Source organism: Apus apus, chromosome 5 (assembly GCF_020740795.1).
Source record: "Apus apus isolate bApuApu2 chromosome 5, bApuApu2.pri.cur, whole genome shotgun sequence".
NCBI lineage: Eukaryota > Metazoa > Chordata > Aves > Apodiformes > Apodidae > Apus > Apus apus.
The window spans coordinates 53,618,774-53,640,766 of NC_067286.1; the positions used below are offsets into that span (position 1 = coordinate 53,618,774).

Genomic DNA, 21,993 nt, shown 5'->3' on the forward strand with positions numbered 1-21,993 from the left:
AGCTATGAATGCTGTTGAAAAAGTGAGGGAGAAAGGACCACCCAGTTCCTCCAGGGGCACATCCATACTGCTGACCAGGCAGCGAGCAGAAGACTGAAGGAAGGGTTTACCCATGCCACAGTTCAGCTCTGCCACTTAGCCACACCGAGTATTAGATCCTAAGAATAGAAATGGATTCAGAAAAGGATTCACAAAACCCTGGAATAAATGTCAAACAGCAGCTACTAAAATAATTATCCTAATATACAAAAATATACACATATTCCATTGCATACACAAAATCTCTGCTACCAGCTATTACCAGAAGCAAGATACTAGATTAAACAAGACTCTGAGCTAAAGACAGCCTTGTGTTCTCCAGAAAGTGTCATTTACTACTGTGTGCCATTTCTTCCTGCTTTCACAGTCATACACACACAGAGCATCCACATCTAATCAGGTCTGAAGAGAAACCTGACCTAAACTACATACATGCAGGTTGGATGGGGCTCTGAGCAACCTGATCTAGTGGGAGGTGTCCCTGCCAATGCATGGGGGTTGGATCTAGACAATCTTTAATGTCCCTTCCAACCCAAACCATTCTATGATTCTATGTTCCCTCATCCACAGCCCAAGCATGCTGTGTTGCAGACCAGGCCAAAACTCACACTTAGGCACACTTGGCCCAGGAAATTAATTGTAAGCCTAGACCAAAGGTCTGCATAATCATAGCTCCCTCTCATCTAGTTTCTCAGGGTTACATACACAAATAGACTTTATTAAAAAGCATCAATAGTCTAAAATAGTGCATGTAATTGCTTCATTTTCACTCTCATCCTCATAGTCTAAGGTGCACACACCAGTGCTACTTCAGCACACACAAACATCCTACTTCTGCAGAAAATTCAAGTGATTAAAACAAACAAAACACCAACACAGCAGCGGGAGCTAGTCCCCTAGTTTTCTTTTGCCAACTTGCAGAGTCTCTTAACCCTTGAATAAGGACCAATGCTGTCATCAAAAACAAAGTCCCACAGAACTCGAATCCAGGACTGGTGATGTGGGAGGTTATCATAATACTCTGCTGCAATCTTCTTCACCTGGAAGAAAAAGAGAACAAGCTGTTTAGCTGCACAGTGTCAGGTGTGCTTCAGTCTTCCCATTCAGATCTGATAGCACAGCCATAAACTAAGTGACTTGTTATTGCTTGTGAGCTTCTGAAGTTCAGCCAAATAAGATGTACTTCAATACATTTAGATATTTCTTAGCAGATTTCTGATGTAAGTTTTGCGTCACAATGTCAGAATTTGAAAGATGATGAATCTCTGCCTTCAGTCAGAACTATTTTTTCTAATTTGGAAGGTGGAGGAATCTCCCCAACAAGATGACTAATCCACTAATTCAGTTTATAAACTGCCAAGACTCTAACAGACTGTATTTAAAGCTCTGTTTGCCACTCGTAATACTCGTCTGCTGAGGTTTTTGGGTAGGAGAGAAATACCAGTTGAGAAAATGCCAGACACAGCCTTGCCAACACTTCATTTTCTTTCCTCCATTCTGCTTCCATGATGCAAATCTGAGAGACAGGTTCCTCCAGCAGGCAGAGGAGACTGCAGGGGTGGTCTGTTCTCCTCAGTTTGGTGTTAAAAATCCTGCAAGATTCATTACCGGATCAGGAGTCTAATAAAATTTCAGTCCTGTTACAAATCCCCAAGTCTTGAGACTGTTGCCACCAGAGAAGCATTGTGTGTCATTTGGAGTAGCACTTGTCACTGGAGTAATTGTCTGGTCTTGGAGTAAGACCAGAACCAGAAGGCAAAGAGTTTTCAAACCTGGCAGGTTCAGGGGACTATGAGGATTTTGGAGCTATCAGTGGTCCCTGCTCCAAACGGATGCTCTGCTTTTTGAACACATTTATGAAGCAGAAGAGTCTGTTAACTATTATACACTGGTACTTGAAACCACTTTAGCATGTTTTTATTACAGCTCCACCTCCTAGACTAACAAAGCTCTAGAATAGAGTAGTTGGTCTTGCTGGACAGCATGACTTCTCTCTTGAAAAACCTTGCAGAATTTTAAAGCCAGCTAAGCTAAGCACAGTAATGACTTCCAGTGAAGATCAAAAGGGTTACACACAAATTGTCATCCAGGAAGAAGTCCTCTGAGGTGTAATGGTGGAATCTTAACAAAGCATTTTCACTGTTTGTGAAAAGGTAAGAATCCCAGCAGAAGTTAAATTATAAGCCAGTACCAACCACTGCTAGTTACCTCATTAATTCAGCTTCCTAGTAGATACTTCCCTGTGAGTAGGTTGGCTTACACATAAGTTTTGTTAAGATCTTTTACCTCTGTACCTCAGGCTCTGTGCACTCTGTGCTCATGGCATGGCAGTGTCATGTTGGAGGTTGAGGATTCAGTTCAGGTCTGCCTTCCACTGAATACCTCTGACTTCCTAATAATTCTGTATATCCTGCTTTAAAGTGTTAGTCTGTACTTCAAATGTGATTTTTTTTTTCAATGGAATTCAGACAGTATCAGCATTTCCCCTTAGATGCATTTGTTAATGACTGGAAGAAGGGAGATTTCCAGGCATTGGGTAAGATCTCTGGAGATGCAACTTTAATTCCCTGCACTCCATCTGCAACCACGGTCAGAAGTAATTTAATCTGTGTTTTCCATGCTCCCTTTTCACAGCTGGATAACTGAAATAGCCAAAGGATGAGAGAAAAGACTGCTTAGACAGTAAACTCCCTTGACTCCATTGAATGAAAGCCACTAATGAGGTCTTATGCAAACACACAGGGCTGCACCAAAAGCTTGACTCCAGCTCTGACATGGTCATTCCCTAGCACAGGGAGTGACAGACCTTCCCTCCTCATCTGTATTTCAGACATTTTTTCCAAATTTTGACTTGCAACAGTAATTTAGCCCTCACCTATACTAGCCAAGTTCATAGCCAAGTCTAGTATTCCTCTCTTCTCCAGAACCCCCACATATTACTTGCCCACAGAAACAATGATCTAAACCAGACGTTTTCTCAGCTGGTTACATTATTCTGCAGAGCTCTTGATCATGTTAGATTAACCCCTACAAGGGCTTCAGGAAATCATTTGTATTGCCCCTTGCACATAGGAGTGAAGGGCTGGAGGATCATAGACACTGATTCAGCTCCTACGAGCAACATCTCAGGCAGTGGCTGTGCCCTCTGGCACCAAAGGCTAACTAAAAATTACCTCACTGACAAAGTAGGAAAAAAATGGCTCAGAGACGAGGCCAGTAAACAGCCTGTCTATATTCAACCCAATAGCTTCTGTTGTTTCTGCAACCATGAGCAGCAGTATAGCCTGGGCACGGTGCTGAAGAGTTCAGGTGGACACAACACACAAGTGTGGAAACTTGCACTTAAATATGTTCCACACCCATGTGCTGCAGTTGTATTACAGATTTAAAAGAGGCACCTAGAATACAAGTATTATTTTGTAATTAAGATGATTAATCCAAACACCAGCAGTGAATTTTGAAGCAGATCATGGACACCATATTCTGGAAGCAGACAGCCCAGTCATGGCTGGCAAGCTGCTTGGCAGCATCAGGTGGTGGTGGAGGTGCCTGTTCACCAAGCATATCTGTTTAGCACCTACCTGCAGAGCATGGTGGCAGCTCATTCCAAATGAGACACCCAGTATGGAAACCACATGAGACGACCAGGGTCTTGCACTGGAGTGTGTTATCCTAGATCACCCATGGGACAATCACTTACACCTACACAAAGCAGAACTTTGCTCCTTGCCCAGCAGCACCTTGTGCAGCACTTGCACCACTGGCAAGGTTCCTGTGCTTTAGGCAGGACAACTAAATGAGATGTACAGAAACAATGGACAGAAGGTAAACTGCACTCAAGTATTTGTGACAAAAGACTGGGGTAAAAGGAAAAATTAAGGAATGCAGTTAGAGGGAGGACTTCCAAAGGGTTTTCTTATGGAAAAGACAAGTAAATTTGTTAGGTACATGTTTCCATTTTGTTATTACATAGCAAGAAAGAATTTTATAATTGGCTTCTCTTGCAACACAAAAAAAGTTTCCTGACAAAAACACCTGACATCTTGTAATTTGTTTCAGCATCTCTGTATGTAAAAAAAAAAATAATTTACCTCCTTCTTACCTACCCAAAAATTTGGGGAGGAGGCAGGCTGAAAGTAATTGGACTTTAATGCAGATTTCCTTTTAAATAAAATATGTAAAAAAATATAACATAGTAAAATATTATGTTAAATGAAACATTTATTAAATAATCTTAGGCTGAAAGAGTCATCTTCCATGTTGCATTCTGGGTGCTGTACAAAAGCTGTGGATAGCACTTTTCAGGCAGTAAGTTTTGCAGCCAGATCACAGATGATCCTCACAAGAGGATGGCACTATGACAAAGTAATTCTAGATCCTGCTCCTGACTTCCCCCTCAAGCACTCCATATTGCATTGTCCATATTGCATTGGAGATGTTGCATTCACTTCAGTTCTTCCCTCCCTTCCCTCTTACAGATCTCAGCTGTAAATCTTCACTCATTGCTAGTTTCGTGCATGGGAGTTACCATGGAATACCAAAAGATTGCAAAGCCTGCAAGATGCTTAATAAGCACTTGGCACCTGGTAAATTGAGGCTTTTCTTCAAGTAGGTCAAGGTGGGAGGTAATAAATCACATCTCAAACTGAAACTTTGCTTCTGATTTTGAGCTCGCAGAGCATGGCAACAGGACCCGTCCCCCTCCATTGTGTCAGGCACAAAAGTTGAATGTAGCCTAATATTTCAACACAGGGAGCACTCAAGCCAGCCCTCCCAGTCATCACAGGGTTAATGAAATCTGCAATTCAAAACCAGCACATCTACCATGTTTTCCAGTCTTGTCTGTCTAATAAATCTGGTTTTATACCATGTCTTTTCCTTTCCCCATAAGCTTAATGAGTAACAAAGTTTGCCTCTGGTAACACTGCAGGTTTTATTGCAGTACTGAGCTCCTCCTTGTTCTCCTGTCCCCTCTCTCCTTAAGTATATTCAGTCCTTCAGATAATGAAGAATGGACCTTTTTACTCATTTGGTAAACAATTAAGTACTTTATAGCTACAAGTCTTCATGCAACGACTAATCTATTCGTAAGTCTGTAGGGTGTGGGGTTTTTTTAGAGCAGGTCCTCCATTATATTAAATTCCATGGTCTCTTGTGCAATCATTCGTTATACTAGTGGGAAAAGTTCTTACTGCACACTTGTGTCACTCATCTTTATTATCTAGAAGCCTACAGCACAGCCTAATTCTTCCTGTTTCAAATCTGTCACACTCCTAGGGTAAAGGTCTTTCCAGTGGCAAACACATTAGTCAGAACATTCTGAGTGAGACACCTGTAACAAAGGACAAAGCTGAATTTACTTTTTTGATAAGCAAGCGGAAAAACCAGTTACTTTCCAAGATTAAGATCCAGTTATTCTCTATCCTATTTCTTCTCTACTCTCAATCATGCAGGAACAAAAAGAAAAATAAATACAATCTTTATTCTGCTTTCTAATTGCAAATAATTAAAAATAAAAATAGCTACACTCAAATGTAACCCATATTACACAATTCTACTACTAGAAGTTCAAGAGCCTAGCAGACTAGGTCTGAAAAACTAGACCTTTGCTGAGTGAAGAATTTTCTGGGAGGTGAAGCAGGGGCAAGCAAGGGAAGGTTTCTAGCCCCACCTGTTATGAAGTTCAACCATTAAAGCTAAGCAGAGAGGTTTTGTCCCCTTATCTTCTTCCAACAAACAGTCAGAAATTTTTTTCCTCAACTTGCAGAAGAGAATAACCGATTTGTTTCAATAGACAAAGGATTTCCTACAGTTACAGTTTTGCCTAAGTACTGTCACATCATAATAGATTTTCACTTGAAAATGATCACTCATCAAAGACTCGAAGTTCTTCATACGGTTCTGTCAGACAACGACAACTGACAAGCCTGATACCTCTTCCACCAGCAGATCAAGTCCCACTTGCCCAAGAGCTAGAAATACAAGAACATAAAGCCATGAAATACAGCTCCTAACTTATCCTTTTTACACAGGAGGGCAGACACTTCCGCTGCTGCACTGCCTCGGCATTCGGCTGAACTATTTGTGATGTGGGCGAGGAAGAGCTTTTCAGGCATCAATCAGGTGTGGAGCAACAGTCCCAGAAAGCTCAATTAGTCACTCACCTCCCATGTGTGAGACAGTGAGCTAACTTCCTCCTCCTATTTACATTTCATTAATCTAAGTATCTAACCTATCTAACAAGTATGAACATTTGAAGCTAAAGCTAAGCTCCTACACTTCCCAGCTGAGCTATCAGGGCTATCAGCAATGGGAGTGTCTGACAGGAGAGCTTCACGTGTGAACGTGGGTTGCTTTACCAGCTGCTCCAAACCACACCAGGAAAGGCCAGGTTCTTCCAGAAAGACCTCCAGCAGTGAAGGAGATAGGTTAAAACAGAACTGCAGGCTATACAGAGGTTCCCCAAGCTCACCTACACCATAAGAAAGTCTCCTCATTTTTAATCTCCTCTGAGTCAGTGTTTCTGTGATGAACCTGCCCATAAAGCAGGGTTTGCCTGGATATGCTGTCATAAAAGTTGTACATGTTCTGCAATAGTGGGGAGGTGACAAATCCTGAACCTCAGTCTCCTCAGCTCTACCAACAGCCCCCAGCTTTGCATCAGACCAGAGGCAAAAGATGTTTCCTTCCTACTGAGCCAGAGTATTTGTATGTAGGAGTAATACTCTGAAGTCACGTACCTCTAACACTGCGAGCACCTGCTGAGGAACCCTTGTATTAAAACCCAGAAGAGCAGCTACATACCTGGAGGAAGATTGAAAACCATTCCTAGACACCTGGGCTTTGCAAATTTGATTCCCACGACTGATAAAACATAAACAAAAAGGGGCTTGACTTTCAAAAGAGAAAAGCCACAGCACTTTCCCAATGACAGATCAGGCACCCTCAGTTACTGTGTGTAGGACAGCAGAGCTAGAATAAGTAATGCACAGTGGGGAGTTATTTTCTAGTGCTATTTGTGTCAGGATGGAACATGCCCTGATACTTATGTTATCTCAGGACACAAAATACTTTTGTTTGATATTAATCAAGGAATAAAGTTAGCAGATTGATCATTAGACAAATTTCAAGTGGTAATTGCCACCTGTCTCACATTAGATGGGCCTTTATAATTTCAAAGAGCCAAAACCTGGTGGCTGAGGGAACAAAACTGAGAAATGTGGAGCATTGTTGGATGATTTTGTAATGCAAAAAGTATCAATTAAGCCCTCTGAGTCTTGGAAGTTCTTCTTTCCTTCAAATAAATTAAACATTACAGTAATTTTGCCATCATTTCTCTCAATATCCTGTTTAAAAAGAAAGGATTAGAAACAAATCCAAAAGCTTTCTTATTTTTTTATATTGATCTATTGCTATAATGTTGAGTGCTTTGAGACAGTTTAGCAGCTTTTATAAAAATCCTGTTCACTTATGCCTATGCCTTACTTACCATTGGCAATCTGCATCCAGGAATGCTGGGGAAGTCATGGTGCTCCATGTGGTAGCCTACGTTAAAGGTGAGGCAGTTCAGAGGTCCGTAGTAAGAGTATGTTTCATGGCCCTTTAAGAACATGTAGTGTTCTGCTATGAAGTGCCCAGAAATGGGATGTAAACCCATACAAAGAATTGTACCTGCTATTAAGTAAATAATAGGTTTGAGCCCCCAAAAGTAGTAAATTATAAGGTCCACAGAAAACTGGACAAAAGCGTTAAAAATTTCCATGTTTGTAATCGCTTTGGGGTTCACATACAGTGGCCTCAGACTGTAGAACACCGGTTGGAAGAAAAGCCAAAGCAGTTTCCGAAGTGGTGTACAGAAGAACCAGCCTTCAAAGTCTGTAGGAATGTCCACATCCAGGTTGTCCCCACCCAGGTACCGATGATGGTCAATGTGGTATTTCTTGAAGGAGGCAGAGTAAGGAATGCCAACTGGCAAGTTGGCAAAGACTGCAAACCACCGGTTCCACTTGGCCTGCTTGTTCCCAAAGGCAACATTGTGTGAAATATCATGTATGGCGAGGGTCAGCGAATGGTTGATGCAGCCCCCAAAAGCATAAGCCCAGAAGAAAATCCATTTCCAGGATAAGTCCTTCACCAAGTAGCATGCTAGAAGCTGCATGGAAACCATTCCAGATACAATCCACTTTAAATGTGGATCTGGTCCCATCAGAGTCTTGATCTCTGGATACTTTGCTAAAGGAAAAAATGCAGGAAAAGCCTCATTAGATCACAGTTAGGTAAAAATAATCACCACTAGCTCTCTATTTTTGTGTACTGTATATTTGAGGCCCTAGTTTTATAAAACAGCAATTCCGGAGCTGAGTTGCCTTTACTAATGTATGGGGTCCATTCTTACTGCCAGCATCATGTCCAATTGTGGGAGAGAGATCTCTCTTCTTACTATGTAACGAATATATAAGCATATATATATATATATACTTTTATATATATAGTTGACATATATATTTCAAAAAGAGAGACCTCATACCTGGTGGTCAATACGTGGCACCATGTGCCTTCACAAGGATGAGTATTAGTGTGTTAAAACCCACCTGGTTTAAGCTCTAGGAAGCACCTTCTGTCAAGTTTTTAATTTCCCTTTTTATTTTGCCTAATCCACAATCTGCTTTCCACAAAAAGTGATGCAACTGCCTTCTCTGTAGCCCTTTTCACACTGCTGCTTCAGACATACTAGCAGAGGAAGATGGCTGAGTAACAGGCTCACCAGGTTTTGCTTTGTGGTTAGATGAAAAATGTAGGATTAAAAACAAGTTCCTAAGTATTTGAGTGTTTACAAAATGTACAAGTCTTTGCATCTTTGCACATGGCAACATCACAAGAAAGTCAGAAATATTATCAGGAATCCGTAAGCCACTGAGAATTTTTCTCTGTTCCCATTCCTTAGCCTTGTTTCCAAGTCACACACCAGAAACAGGCATGAAAGTCACATAAATAATCACACAACAGCTTCATGCAGCCTCACAAACACTGCAATACAGCATCAGAGATATGGGTGAGGCTGGCCAGGTCTGACCCATGTCATGACATGATTGGTTTACTGATCTTTGGTTCTACTGGCCATTCATTTGTCCTTTTAAGAAAAAGAAAATACACATAAGTACAGCTTATCTTCTAGGTCCTGCTCACTGATTCAGGCCTCTTCTTTCCAAAACCACACTTCTTACTTCCAGTATTCATTTGCATATGAATTTTTCCACTGCTTTATGGCAGTTACCCACCTATTGGCCTCCCTCTTTTTCGTCATACTCTGCATCTCTCAGTAATTACAGCTTTCAGAGATAAGACTGCAGAAGCCACTCATCCTGAACCCTGAGGTTACACTGTATGTCCCTATAAGTTTGATAGGCCCATTTTATGAATAGAAAAGTAAATACCATCTGACTGTCACTGTATGTTACCAAAGCAATAAAAGCTGACTATAATGGTTTGCATCCATGCAGCTGTATATACTATAAACAACCATGGGAGACAATACACGGAACTTTATGTGACCTTGCAAGCAGTGGCAGGTACTGAGTGCAGGAAACAGAGAAGGTTTTTACAGAAGTGAACCCTGAAAAGTTTGCAGAAGTTCAGAGAGATGAACACTACTTAAGGAAGCAGGATGATGTGGCCATGCTCTGCAACCATTCATACAACTTCTGGGCCTGTTGGCCAACTTCAGCCCTGCTTAACAGAGGCTAGAGACAACAAAGATTACACAGGTTTTGTGGAAGATGATGAGAAAAGAGATATTCTTAATTCTTCCCCATGTGAGGACAGGGGAGCAAAGTCACCACGAGGCACATTCAGTCAGGGGGGAAATTTTCTAAGTGGTGGGAAAGCTCTAGTAGAAGTTCACATCTTTCTAAAGTCAGCCAGACTGTTTAATAAAAATCTTTGGAAAGCCCAGGGGTTTTGGTTTTGCTGTTTTGGTTTTGCCCTTTTCTTTTGCAGGTATTTTAAATACCTTTCATGTTAGAAATGCTAACATGCTAAAAATTGTTCTCTAGTACCTAGATAGGTACCAAAATTTTACACAAAGTGCTGGGATATCCACTCTAAAGAATAACTTTATATCATGACCTGGTCAGAATATTTGTTACAGACATATAATATTACATAGCTTAATGTCCTGATTAGGACCATCTGTCCAAAATCCAGAAAATCCTTTAATAAACCAAGCCACTTGAAATTTTCAGTCTTGCAGTTGGTAGAGATAATTTACTGCAGTCACTAGAAGAGATGAAGAGATATAAACCAACCAAATCTGTCCCTCTATCCAATCAAATTCCAGTCACTTTGACCAAAAAAAAAAAAAAAAAAGTTTTAATGGGATGGGAAAAAAAACCTGAGTGATTCTTTGTATTGTAGTTTGAGAACCTATTTATATTGCCACTTTGAACCTCCTTCTTTTGGTTTCAGCTAACAAGGATTGCAGGTTACATTTAAAAGATTTCAGAGTAGTAACTGCCAACAGGCAGCAACCATGTCTGCAAGCAGCAATGCAGGTAGGTTGCATTCATTGCAGGGGACAACTATTAAGTAACTTGGTAGGGTTTAATATTAAATTCAACACATGATTAACTCCTCTCCAACACTACATTTTTGCATACTAGTTAAACCACAATACTGTGTCTTTTTATCATTAATACACACTGGAGGGAAGGGATGCCATCCAGAGTTGACCTTGAGAGGCTTGAAAAGTGGGACTGGGCAAGCTGCATGAAGGTCTTGCACGTAGCTTGGGGCAATCCCAAGCACAACTGCAGATTGGGAGGAGAAGGGATTGAGAATAGTCCTGAGGAGAAGGACCTGGGATTCGTTTTGAAAAGCTCAACACAAGCCAGCAATGTGTGCGTGCAGCCCAGAAAGCCAACTCTGTCCTGGGCTGCATCAAAAGTGTGACCAGCAGGCCAAGGGAGATTATTCTGCCCTTCTATTCCACACTTACAAGAAACCAACTGGAGTACTGCATCCAGTTCTGGAGCTCCCAACACAACAAAAAAAAAAAACAAACAACAAAAAAACATGAACCTGCTAGAGTTAGTCCAGAGGAGGGCCACAAAGATGATCAGAGGGCTGAAGCACCTCTCTTATGAAGACAGGCTGAGAGAATTTGGTTTGATAAGCCTGGAGAAGAGAAGGCTCTGAGAAGACCACATAGCTGTCTTCCAGTACCTAAAGGGGCTACAGGAAAGCTGGAGATGGACTTTTTACAAGGGCTTGTAGAGATCAGACAAGGGGGGAATGGTTTCAGACTGGAAGAGAGCAGACATAGATTAGATACTAGGAAGAAATGCATTCCTGTGAGGGTGGTGAGACACAGATACAGGTTGCATGGAGGAGCTGTGGAAGCTCCATCCCTGAAAGTGTTCAAGGTCAGGTTGGATAGGGCTTGGAGCAACCTGGTCTAGTGGAAGGTGTGCCTGCCTGTGGCAGTGAGGTTGGAACTATATGATCTTTAATAATCCTTCCAATCCAAACGATTCTATGAATTCCCATGGTGTAGAGAAACCTCAGAGAGGCTGACAGGTGGGCCACCACAGTCCTTCTGGTTCAGGAGCACTGCACATGCACAAGGGTGAATGCTGTCCCTTTCAAAACTTGAGGCCAACTACTCTACAGTGAGACACATTTAATCTCAAACTATAGTGATCCTGATGACTGCAGTTTGTATATAACACGCTGACACAAAGATGTGTCTCACTTTTCCCTTGTGTTCATGCCTTGCAGTTAGCTGAAGGAATCCTGCTAAGGCAAGACATAGCACTTAGAGTTGGAAAACCTGAGCAAACCTGTAAGGCTGCTGTGACAAGTGTCTGCAGGTGATCAGCTGGGCTGTGCAAACCAGCTGTCAGCCACCTGCACATCCCAAAGGCAAAGAGAGTCAGAGACAGGGCTACAGCACAGCGCTGAACCAGGAGCTGTAAGGGACTATAAGACTTAGAGCAGCCACACAATACAGGCAATACACTTTGAGAAGTAAGCAGACACCTACTTTCCACTCTTGAGACTGCTAGACTTTCATGCTACAAAGCATCTGAGAAGATATTTTAATCATGCTGCTTTTTCCTGAATCACTTCAGTTTTGATCTTCCTGAACACTTTTCCATTATAAAAATGAATGGCTTCTATACAGCCAGAGTACCAACAAGCATTGGGTCAGGGCTAATATGTGAAGATGGCCATAAAATGGAATCTATAGTGAATGCTTCATTATCTACAATCATGCCATGGAAAGGGCACAGGAATAGGGAAAGAAAAAGAAACAAAACAAACTATAAAGTTTATTTTGTAATAGTAGTAAGTACTTTAGTGGGTAGATGTAGTTAATAATTCTGCCAAGCCAGCTCCACTGTCCCTATACTGTAACCTCGGAGCAGCTGAAATCTGCACCATGTGACAATGAAAGGCAGCATTTCCCATTTGTACTGTAGTGTGGATGAAAGAACAGCAGTTGAGAGAGATCAAATGCTGCATGTATACTTTCAGAAGCATTCACACTCTGAAACAACTAATTTATTGAATCAACATTTCAGATAGATCACTCCACTGTTGTGTGTGAACATTAGTCTCCTTTCTCGAGGCATGCCTCACTTTGAAATACTGACAAATTACTCTGACTACACATTTTTCTCCTCTCTGGAGAACTAGGAGCATTCACTGTAGCCCTACACTTGATCCTCAGTTGGGGCTGGAGTACTTGTTCTGAGAAGTCACCAGTCACTAGGTCCTGGTGTTCCTTCTCCTCAGGAGACCGCAAATATCTTGTTCTGAACCCTCACCCATCCTGTGTTCCCACTGACATTGTTCCTGAGACGACTTAAGAGACTCAGACTTCGGCAATGGCACCAGGCAGGGGGGTTGAAACTAGATGATCTTTGAGGTTCCTTCCAACCTTAACAATTCTATGATTCTATAATTCTACAACTTCTCATTGATGTGACACCACATACTTAGCACTTGCACATTTTGACAATCAGGGGATTTGGATGTAGGCAATAGCAGGAGCTGTCCACAAACACTGAGGTGTTGGAGGTTTAAAGGAGCAGCAGCCACAAGAAACTAGTAGTGACAAGAGAAGAAATTTAATTTCTTCTTCTTCCTTTATTTTGACCACAAGAGCAAAATACAGGGATAGTCAAAGTGGAGATACTATGCAGTGTAAGACTTTTAGAAAGACGGTTAAAGCAAAGAGGAAGGGGGAAAAAGCATCTGTGTGATGCTGCTGTCCTGGACTATGTTCCATCAACTGTGAGTCCCTGCCAAAACAAATAAGAGACACCAGGCACAGGATGTTAGCCTTACTACCCTGTGCTGGAGCTGGTATTTGTACCAAAATAATAAAACAAAAAGAGTCAGTTTGCTGACATGATAGTGTTCTACTTTTTAGCAGGTCAGCTCATGAACGTGCTCATAAACAGCACAGCACATTTGAGTTGATTTACTTCAAACCATATGCAAGCCAGGACGCACACAGAGGACAGAACACATGGCAAAAGCTTCTGGCTGTGCACAGTTTCCTGCTCCCCTCCAGTATGCAAACTAAGATGAAGCCTTTTTGGCCCAACTAATTACACTGAAGTTTATATATCCATGAGGCAAGAACAAAGGTCTTAATCTTGTATTTGCTACACACATACTCCTAAACTGCTTTGTGCTGGCCAGTCCATAGGAGCTGGGCCACGCAGAATCATAGAATCATCAAGGTTGGAAAAGACCTTTAAGATCATCAAGTCCAACCATCACTGTATAGTCCTGTGACCACTAAACCATCTTCCGAAACACCTGTTTTATTAACACCTCCAGGGACAGTGCCTCCTCCACCACCTCCCTTGGCAGCCTGTTCCAATGCCTCACCACTCTTTCTGTGAATAAACTTTTCCTAATAACCAATCTGAACCTCCACTAGTGCAACTTGGCCCCATTGCCTCTTGTCCTATCACTAGTCACTAGGGAGAAGAGGCCAACACCACCTCACTACAACCTTCTTTCAGGTAGTTGTAGAGAGCAATAAGGTCTCCCCTCACCCTTCTCTTCTCCCCTTCACCTCCCAGCCCCAGCTCCCTCAGCCTCTCCTCATAAGATCTGTTCTCCAGACCCCTAATCAGCCTAGCTGCCCTTCTCTGCACCCTCTCCAGCACCTTGATGTCCTCCCTATACTGCAGTGAGCAAACCTGCACACAGTGCTCGAGGTGCAGCCTTGCCAAGGCGAAGTATAGGGACAGGATCACCTACTTGGTCCTGCTGGTCACACTATTTCTCAAGCAGGCCAGGATGCTGTTGGCCTTCACAGCCATCTGGGCACACTGCTGGCTCATGTTCATCCAGCTGTCAATCAACACCCCCAAGTCCCTCTCTGCTGGGCAGCTCCCCAGTCACTCCTCCCCAAGCCTGTAGCGCTGAAAAGCCCACCAGAGGCAAAGCACCAAAGTGATGCTGCACTGCTGGTGTTGGCAGAGATGGATGGGGTCAGCACATCATTATGACAGCAGTTATTACCTGCTTGTTTATGCGCTGGTTCAGAGTAAAGGGATGTAGGAATGCTAGGAAGAGGGCTTCCACCTCTCTCTGAGACCAAAACCTGCAACATGGAGTAAGCTGAAGCCTGCAGTTGCACTTAATACATTTTCAGCAGAAGACCACAAATGCCTAAAACAGTGAATTTCTGTTAATGTGATTTATTTTGTAGGTGATCCCCACAGGGAATTGGCATGAGCACTGAGATAGCAGCTAGTCCGAATGTGCTCATCAGAGAATAAGCACAACAGTGGCAGAACTGTGCCCACGTACTGTAGCATACGAGGAAACAGACTCGTAGTTGCTTTGCCAGAAGGATATGTAATTCAGAGCTTTGATTTAAGCTAAGGAGATATGCATCTTGCACATTTCAGTAGGTAAAATTTATGAGAATTTTCATATGTGAGATTTAAGTAGGCAACAGCAGAGTCATTTGTAAGAAATAGCAGACTAGTCTCTAAGTGAGCAGAGCTGGAAGCTATTATGCTCAAATCAGTTAAATGCTAAAATGAAACAAATTTGGGCTGTTTTGAATCACATCCCCTAATAGGTTCATCTAGTTCAACAGTGTCCTGCCATAAGCTAGCTTTGAGCCAGCCCAGTTGATACACACAGCTCCTAACTCTGCTGCTCCACTGGAACAGGTTGTCCAGAAAAACTGTGCATGTCCCATCCCTAGAAGTGTTCAAGGTCAGGGTGGACAGGGCTTTGAGCAACCTGAGCTAGTGAAAGATGTCCTTGCCCATGGTAGTGGCATTAGACTCACAGAGTTCTCATTCAGATATATTATTAATGACTGTCTTTTAGACACCTGGGCTACGAATTCTCAAGCCAGGGCATAAAACTTTGTGACTGAGCACTGTTACCTCTCAGTTGCTCTATAGAAACATATTGGGGCGACAACTCACGGAAACACCACTTAATGTAGAAAGAAACTGCTTCATGTGTTTGCCAATTTTGTGCACATTTTTTTCTAATGGATAATTTCAGTTTTCATTTAAGTTCAAATATCCATGCCTGTGAGAGACCAACATTTCAAAAAGCTGCAGCTTAAACAGAAAACAACCAAGTTTCAGTGCTTAGCAACTAAAACCATTAACCTATTACCAGCATGGAATGCTTCTTTGCCCCAGGGCATTGCTATATACAAAAATGTAAAATATATGGATATTTCTATATGTTTCTTTGTATGTATGTAAGATTATTACAGTGCACTCCACCTCCATGGACAATAGATGCTTTGGTGAGTACATACTCAAGACACCAGGGGTTTGCTGACCCTCAGGCTTTGAGTAATTCAGCAATGATCACTATACCAGTATGGTGTGGTATACTGTTGTAGTTTCAATAACTTTTGGTGACATTTTGGTGTTCATGACACTAGTTACATGATTCGTTCTGCCCAGTCAGAAAGACAAGGACTGATTTGCCCACATCTGCCATGTTTCTCTTTCAATGCTGTATTTCTCCATGCCCTCCCTTCTGCTCCAACAGCTGGGGCAGGAGGAGCTGTGGGGAAGGAGACAAGACCTTGATTCCAGTTACTTGTCTGAAAACAAAAAAAAAGTGGAAGCAAATCCTCTTCAAGTATGCAGCTGACAGGTCCTACAGAGTGAGTTTGCTGTAGCAAACATAAGGCAGCCCAATCACGCCAGCACCTCCTTACACTGCAACTTCATCACAGTTTTCACTCCCCTCTCTACAGCAAGATCTGGAAAGCAAGAGATTAGCCAGGGTAGAGACAGCTCACCAAAACATAGTCCCAGTAACTGAAAGGATAAGGAACACAACAATAGCATCATTTTATATAATGACATCATTTGACTATCACAATTACATAGTAAAATAATTATTATTTTCCTGAATATAATTTAAACCTGAATCAGGATATTCCACCACCACAAATATGCCAGAAATGTTTTTGTAATTTAGATTAATCCGGATTAATCTATTAGACTGTGGAGGAGTTAAGAAACCACACCTAATTATCGTAGGCTCTGTGCAGCAGATCCAATGCCTTCCTTTATAAAAGATCGTTTAAAACTTGATCCTGCTCATTAAAGGGGAGAAAAAACTCATCAACCAAACAACCCAAATAAAAACAGAAAAAAATTATCTTCTTTATTAATAAAACGTGGAAAACATATTTTCAGGAGTTACACAACAATATTCTACAACAATTTTGAATTATTAGTTCTTCTCAGAAACTATCTTCAGAAAAGCCAAGATGCCCAAACCAAAAGCCAAAACATCCCAGCTCAACAGGCTCACGTGCACAGTTAAAAGCTGCCTGTACAACACGGTAACACAAACGTGTACCTTGTCCCTGGCAAGCAGCAAAGACTTTCTGTCGTTCCCTAGCAAAGACTCACCCACATCCTCATTTAATTTAATGCACTACCAAGACACAGGGAAAACTCGCCTGCCGGAGGACTCCCATGCCGCCATGGATAGCGCGGGAGCGCTGCCGCCCACCGCGGCTCCCCCGCCGGCGCGGAGCTGTGCGGGGCGTACGGAGGTCGGAGCTGGCCCCGGCCACAGCTACGACGATCGCCCGGCAGTGTCACCTCGCCATTGTCACCTCTGCCGCCCGTGTGACCCAGCCCGGTGCAGGAGGGCTCCCTGCAGCCGCGAGGGCCCCTCCGCTGCCCCCAGGAGGCAGGCGGCGCCGGGAAACCTTGAGAGAGCAGCTCCTCTCCAAGCCCACGGGCTGGCAGCCCCCGCTTCCCGCAGCCCGGTCAACGCCCAGACCCGCACCCAGCACCGGCAGCCGCCCGCACCTTCCCTCCCAGGGGTGCCACCTGGCCCGGCTGCGCGCCCCGATGGCAGCTGCTTCCGAGCCCCACGACGTACCCAGGATCTCCTTCCTGCGCTGCGTGTGGGGCTGCTCCGTGTAGACCCACTCGAAGTCCCCGCGGGTAACACGGTTCCCCATGGCTCCCGCCGCACTCCGCGCTGCCCTCCCTGGAGCTCCGCGCCGCCCTTATAGCTCCGCGCCCGGCGGAGGGGCGGCCCCGCCCGCCCCTGCCCCCGCCCCGCCGGCTGCTTCTCGCCTCCCGCGGGCACCAGGGCCCGGAGGAGACGGGCGACCGAGGTTGGCCTTGCTGTAAGGGGCCTCGAAGGCAGCCGGGCGAGGGGAGTGGGGGGTGGGCTGTGGTTTGCAGGGCAGCGGGAACCCCATCGTGCTGCTGCCACCACGGCGGGGGCCACCGTGGGTCAGTACGGCCACTACAGCCACCCATCTCCTCCTGGGACAGCCTCAAAGTGCAGAGGGATCAGCAGCGCTGCAGACTGGTCCCCGGGCAATTCCAGACAAGGCTTTTAGAAAATAAGAGTAATCCGAACACCGTAAATCGAGTATCACAGTCCTAAACAGAATGTGACTTAAGGCAAAACCCTGTCATGTGAGTTCCTCTTGTAGGTGGAAGAACTGGGATGGTGCAAAGATGACATGACCGATGCCCTGACACACATTTCCCTGGGGCTCTGACAACTCCTGTGTGAGCTGTCCCGGAAGCATCCAGCTCTCGGCTGGATCACGCTTCACTCCTGAGAGTCTGTGGCCTATTTTCCACGTCTCCAGTAAAGTAGCAGGACTCCCACTGCACCCTTGGTAATGAAACCCAAGGTAGCCTCACCAAACTCTCTAAGCCTCTCTGATTCACAGGGAGAGGAGTTACAAATGTTACACGGCTATGTTTCTGCGCACACACACAACCCAAAATTAAAGAGCTGCTCTAGCTCCCACTCTGCTCTTTTGCAAGCCTGTACCTGACTCACTGTCTGTCTTCAGGGTTCACTATCCCTCTGTCCATCTTCGGGGTTCACTCTATGACTCCTTCCACAAAAAACATCCAATTTGGATCAGCTCCACACTTGGAAGAAAATTTTGTTTCATTCTGTTTCATAATCAGCCTCTCTAGCTCCCTCCATACTCCTATCCTTAAAAATGCCTATCACAGTGGGAAGTTAAAAGGGGAAAAAAAGCGGACTTGCAAATGTGAAATGTAAATATATTTAAGCAATAATTTTGTCTGCTAACTATGGCAATACTATCACCTCCTGCTTTAGTCTAGTCTAATCACTTAAGACTGCTTGGTAGCACAATTGCATGAAATGATACAGAACCATGGAACAGTTGGAGTTGGAAGAGATCTTAAAGATCATTGACTTTCAACCCTCCTGCCATAGGCAGGGACACCTTCCACTAGACCAGGTTGCTCAAATCTCCATCCAACTTGGCCTTGAACACCTCCAGGGATGGGGCATTCAGATAGTGGTTTAAAACAAAGAAACCAAACCAAACCAAACCAAAAAACCCTATCAACCAACCAACAACAAAACAACCCACAAACCCAAAATGCTGCCACCTCACTGCTAGAGAGTTTTAGGAGGCTTTTTTATTATTATTTTTTTTATTTTTTTCCCCTGAAGTGGTCTAAATTTAAACCCTGGAATGCTTAAAGGTCCAAAGCAGGTTGAGTGGAAGAAGTATGGTGTAAACCATGCATGTACAGCGCAGCTTTGCCTGGAGCAGGAGTTTATCCACTTTTCTTTTGCAGGTGAGCTCTCTGTAATTTCAATGATTTCTTCTCCACCACTCCAGCACAAGGCCAGTGTACTCCCATAAAGTTGCAGAGCCCAACTCAGCTCATGGACTGTTAATTCAAGATACTGTTATAATTTTCTATAAGGAACGGATTGTTTAGAGAGCAGATGCATCCAGTATCTTAGCCTAAACCTTTAATTGGCTCAAATGTTTTAGCTTTACGCCAGTATTGGAGGAGAGGCCAAAGACGACATGAACATGATGACCCATTCTGTCACTTTGTGCCTAGAAGTGCTCAAGGTGACTAAAAAAGCGCATTAGTGAGGCAGTTACAAAGAAAGCAAATATTACTTTGTCCCCAACAGTTTATCCAATAGGCTAGTGCTATTGCATATGGTAAGTTATGCATGGAAAGTTAAGTAACTCCTTTGCAGGCAACGGCATTGTCTTCATGTGGCTTATTACTCTAGGCTCAACTTGACCACGTAAGAAGAACACAAAGCATTTTTGTCTCCAGTGAATCGGCATCTCTGAGGAGAGAATTTCATACTTTATATTTCTATAGTAAGCCAAACAAATTATACTAATTTAAGAATAATTGTTGATGCAGGACAAACCAGAAATGCCAGCTTTAGACTGTCTTCTAGAACTGGCAGAAGTGTTACCCAGCTCTGGCCATTTGGTGCCCTTAGCTGTGTAGCACCCTAGTGAAGTGCAGATGGGCTTACAATCATGCACAAAGGAAAAGGAGGGGATATTTTAATGTCACCCAGTGTAATAGCCCTTTTAAAGACTATCAGAATAGCCATGAACTATACAAATTCACATACTTGCTATACTTTATGGCAATTTGAACATGCTTCTCATGGTCAGGTTTTCCCAGCTGTAGCCTTTCTTCAGCAATTTCCTGTATTTGTTTAGGATTGCTAGCTATGGAGAAGCCTAGCTGAGAGAAATTCTTAAAACACTAAACAGGAGGAGCACAATTACTAACCCTATGCAGGGTACAATCAAGTATCTCATTGATATTGTTTTAAGCACATGTCATGCTCACCTCCAGCATTCCAGCTGACAATTTCCAGGGTAAGAAAAAGTCCTGTCCCCCATTGAGGACATGTAGGTCCAATATGTAGGTCTGAAACAAGACATATGGTGCTCTCTTCCACACAGCCAGGTGCTTTCCACACCCAAACGTGCTTTTCCACCAGCGGGCTTCCCAGCATGAACGTATTTTTTGCATCACAACCCAGCTACATAAATGCAGCTGGAGTGCCTGCACGTGTTTCCCTGTGGCTTTTGCCAGCCTGACAAACAGGCTTGGTATCTGAGGTACCTTTATTCTGCCTTGGTGTACAGGCCTCAGTGCTTCTTCTTGTAGTGTCCAAAGACTAATCTTTGTTCAAGTTGATGTTCTGGAAGCAAAAGAAATGTTTTTCGGCAATTGTATCTCTAAATAAGGTGTTTTCTCCTCTGAATAAAGAGCTCCATGTATTTTCAGTTCCTGAATTACCTAGTTTCTTCTCTGCCTGTACAAATTGGACCCTCATTCATTATTCATTATTTTGATTGACCAAATAAAATATAGCTATATGTTTGCTTGTTTGGAAAACATCTTGCAGTCATTTTGAATTGAGTGTCACACTCCAACTTTATGTAACTAGTACCAGTGTTTACAATTATACCATGATTCATAGACAGAGTTGTCTGTAGATGAGACGTCATCAACCCACACACCCACAAGTTAGCTCAGGTGATGTGATTTGCCAATAAACCCTGCTTTCTGTATTCCCTTCTTATTTGTGCTGACCCTTCCCTGGATTCATTCCAGCTTTCTCCTTCCACTGGCTTAACTCTGTGCCAGAGTTGTGAGTTGATTGACCAACCAAAGGTGCTGAGGAGCTGGTGCAAGAGGATCTTAGGGGCCGACACACATTAGGTGTAACCCACCCTTTACACAGCATGGTGCATGAGTGTCAGCTGGCACAGCAGCTGCCCTTGCCCAGAATTCAGCAAACCCTGCTGGATGGAGACTGGTTCATAGCTTCTCTGGCTGGGAGCTCACAAAATAAAAAGTGAGGTTCAAAGAAATCAGGAAGTCGCTACAGGATCATCACTCCTCCCCTACTGCCTGCCACGTGTTGGGGTGCGCACCAGTCCTTCTCTCCACAGCCAGCCCTGCTGGGGAATGCAGCGTGTGGTGTAGCTCGCAGGAGGGAGAATAACCCCTCCTGGACCAGGAGGAGCGGGAAGCGCTCAGGGAGCGGGAAGCGCTTAGGGAGCACAACCCGGCACCAGCACCGGGCGGGGTTCGGATACCCAGGGCACCCTCGCTCCCCGCCCTGGCGGATGCTGGGGGGACGGCCGCGTGGCTAACAGGCTCCACGGCAAAAAGCCACGGCCTCCAGCCCCCGGAGAGCCCCCGAACAGCGCCGGGCAGCCCCCGCCCAGCAGCGCCCACCTTTACCCCGCACCCCGCCCCGCCGGCCCCGCCCAACGCAGAGGCCCGCGAGCGCAGCGCGCCCCCTGCCGGCGCCGCTTCGCCACCGCAGCGCCCCGCGCCGTGGGACCTCGGGGACGGGGGGGACCGCGGTTCCGGGCCCCTCTGGCCCCGCGCAGCTCGCCGAGGTTTTTCACCCTAAGCGCGGGCGTAGCAACGCTCCGCGATCACTCTGAGGTGCCGCCCTGAAGGGAGTCCTTGAAATAAAACCTTGGGACAACTCGAGCGGGTCCCCTTGGGAATAACCGCCCCCCGGTCGGCCCGGCTGGCTGGCCCTGGCTCCAGGGCACGCCGCGCTTCTTTCCCTTCATATAGTTCTGCGTTTTCTTTTATTCCAGCAAGTGTC

The 21,993-nt window shown here is 44.3% G+C and overlaps 1 protein-coding gene across 1 annotated transcript; it reads right to left on the minus strand.

Moving 5' to 3' along the window:
* Positions 1 to 870: 870 nt before the first annotated feature.
* On the minus strand, positions 871 to 21,619 carry DEGS2 (delta 4-desaturase, sphingolipid 2). Its single transcript, XM_051621422.1, has 4 exons — positions 21,609 to 21,619; positions 17,455 to 17,549; positions 7,529 to 8,271; positions 871 to 1,079 (listed from the first exon to the last, which is right to left on the minus strand). Exons 2-4 carry the CDS (start codon positions 17,534 to 17,536, stop codon positions 936 to 938), a joined length of 969 nt encoding a protein of 322 aa, XP_051477382.1. The 5' UTR covers positions 17,537 to 17,549; positions 21,609 to 21,619; the 3' UTR covers positions 871 to 935.
* Positions 21,620 to 21,993: the final 374 nt, after the last annotated feature.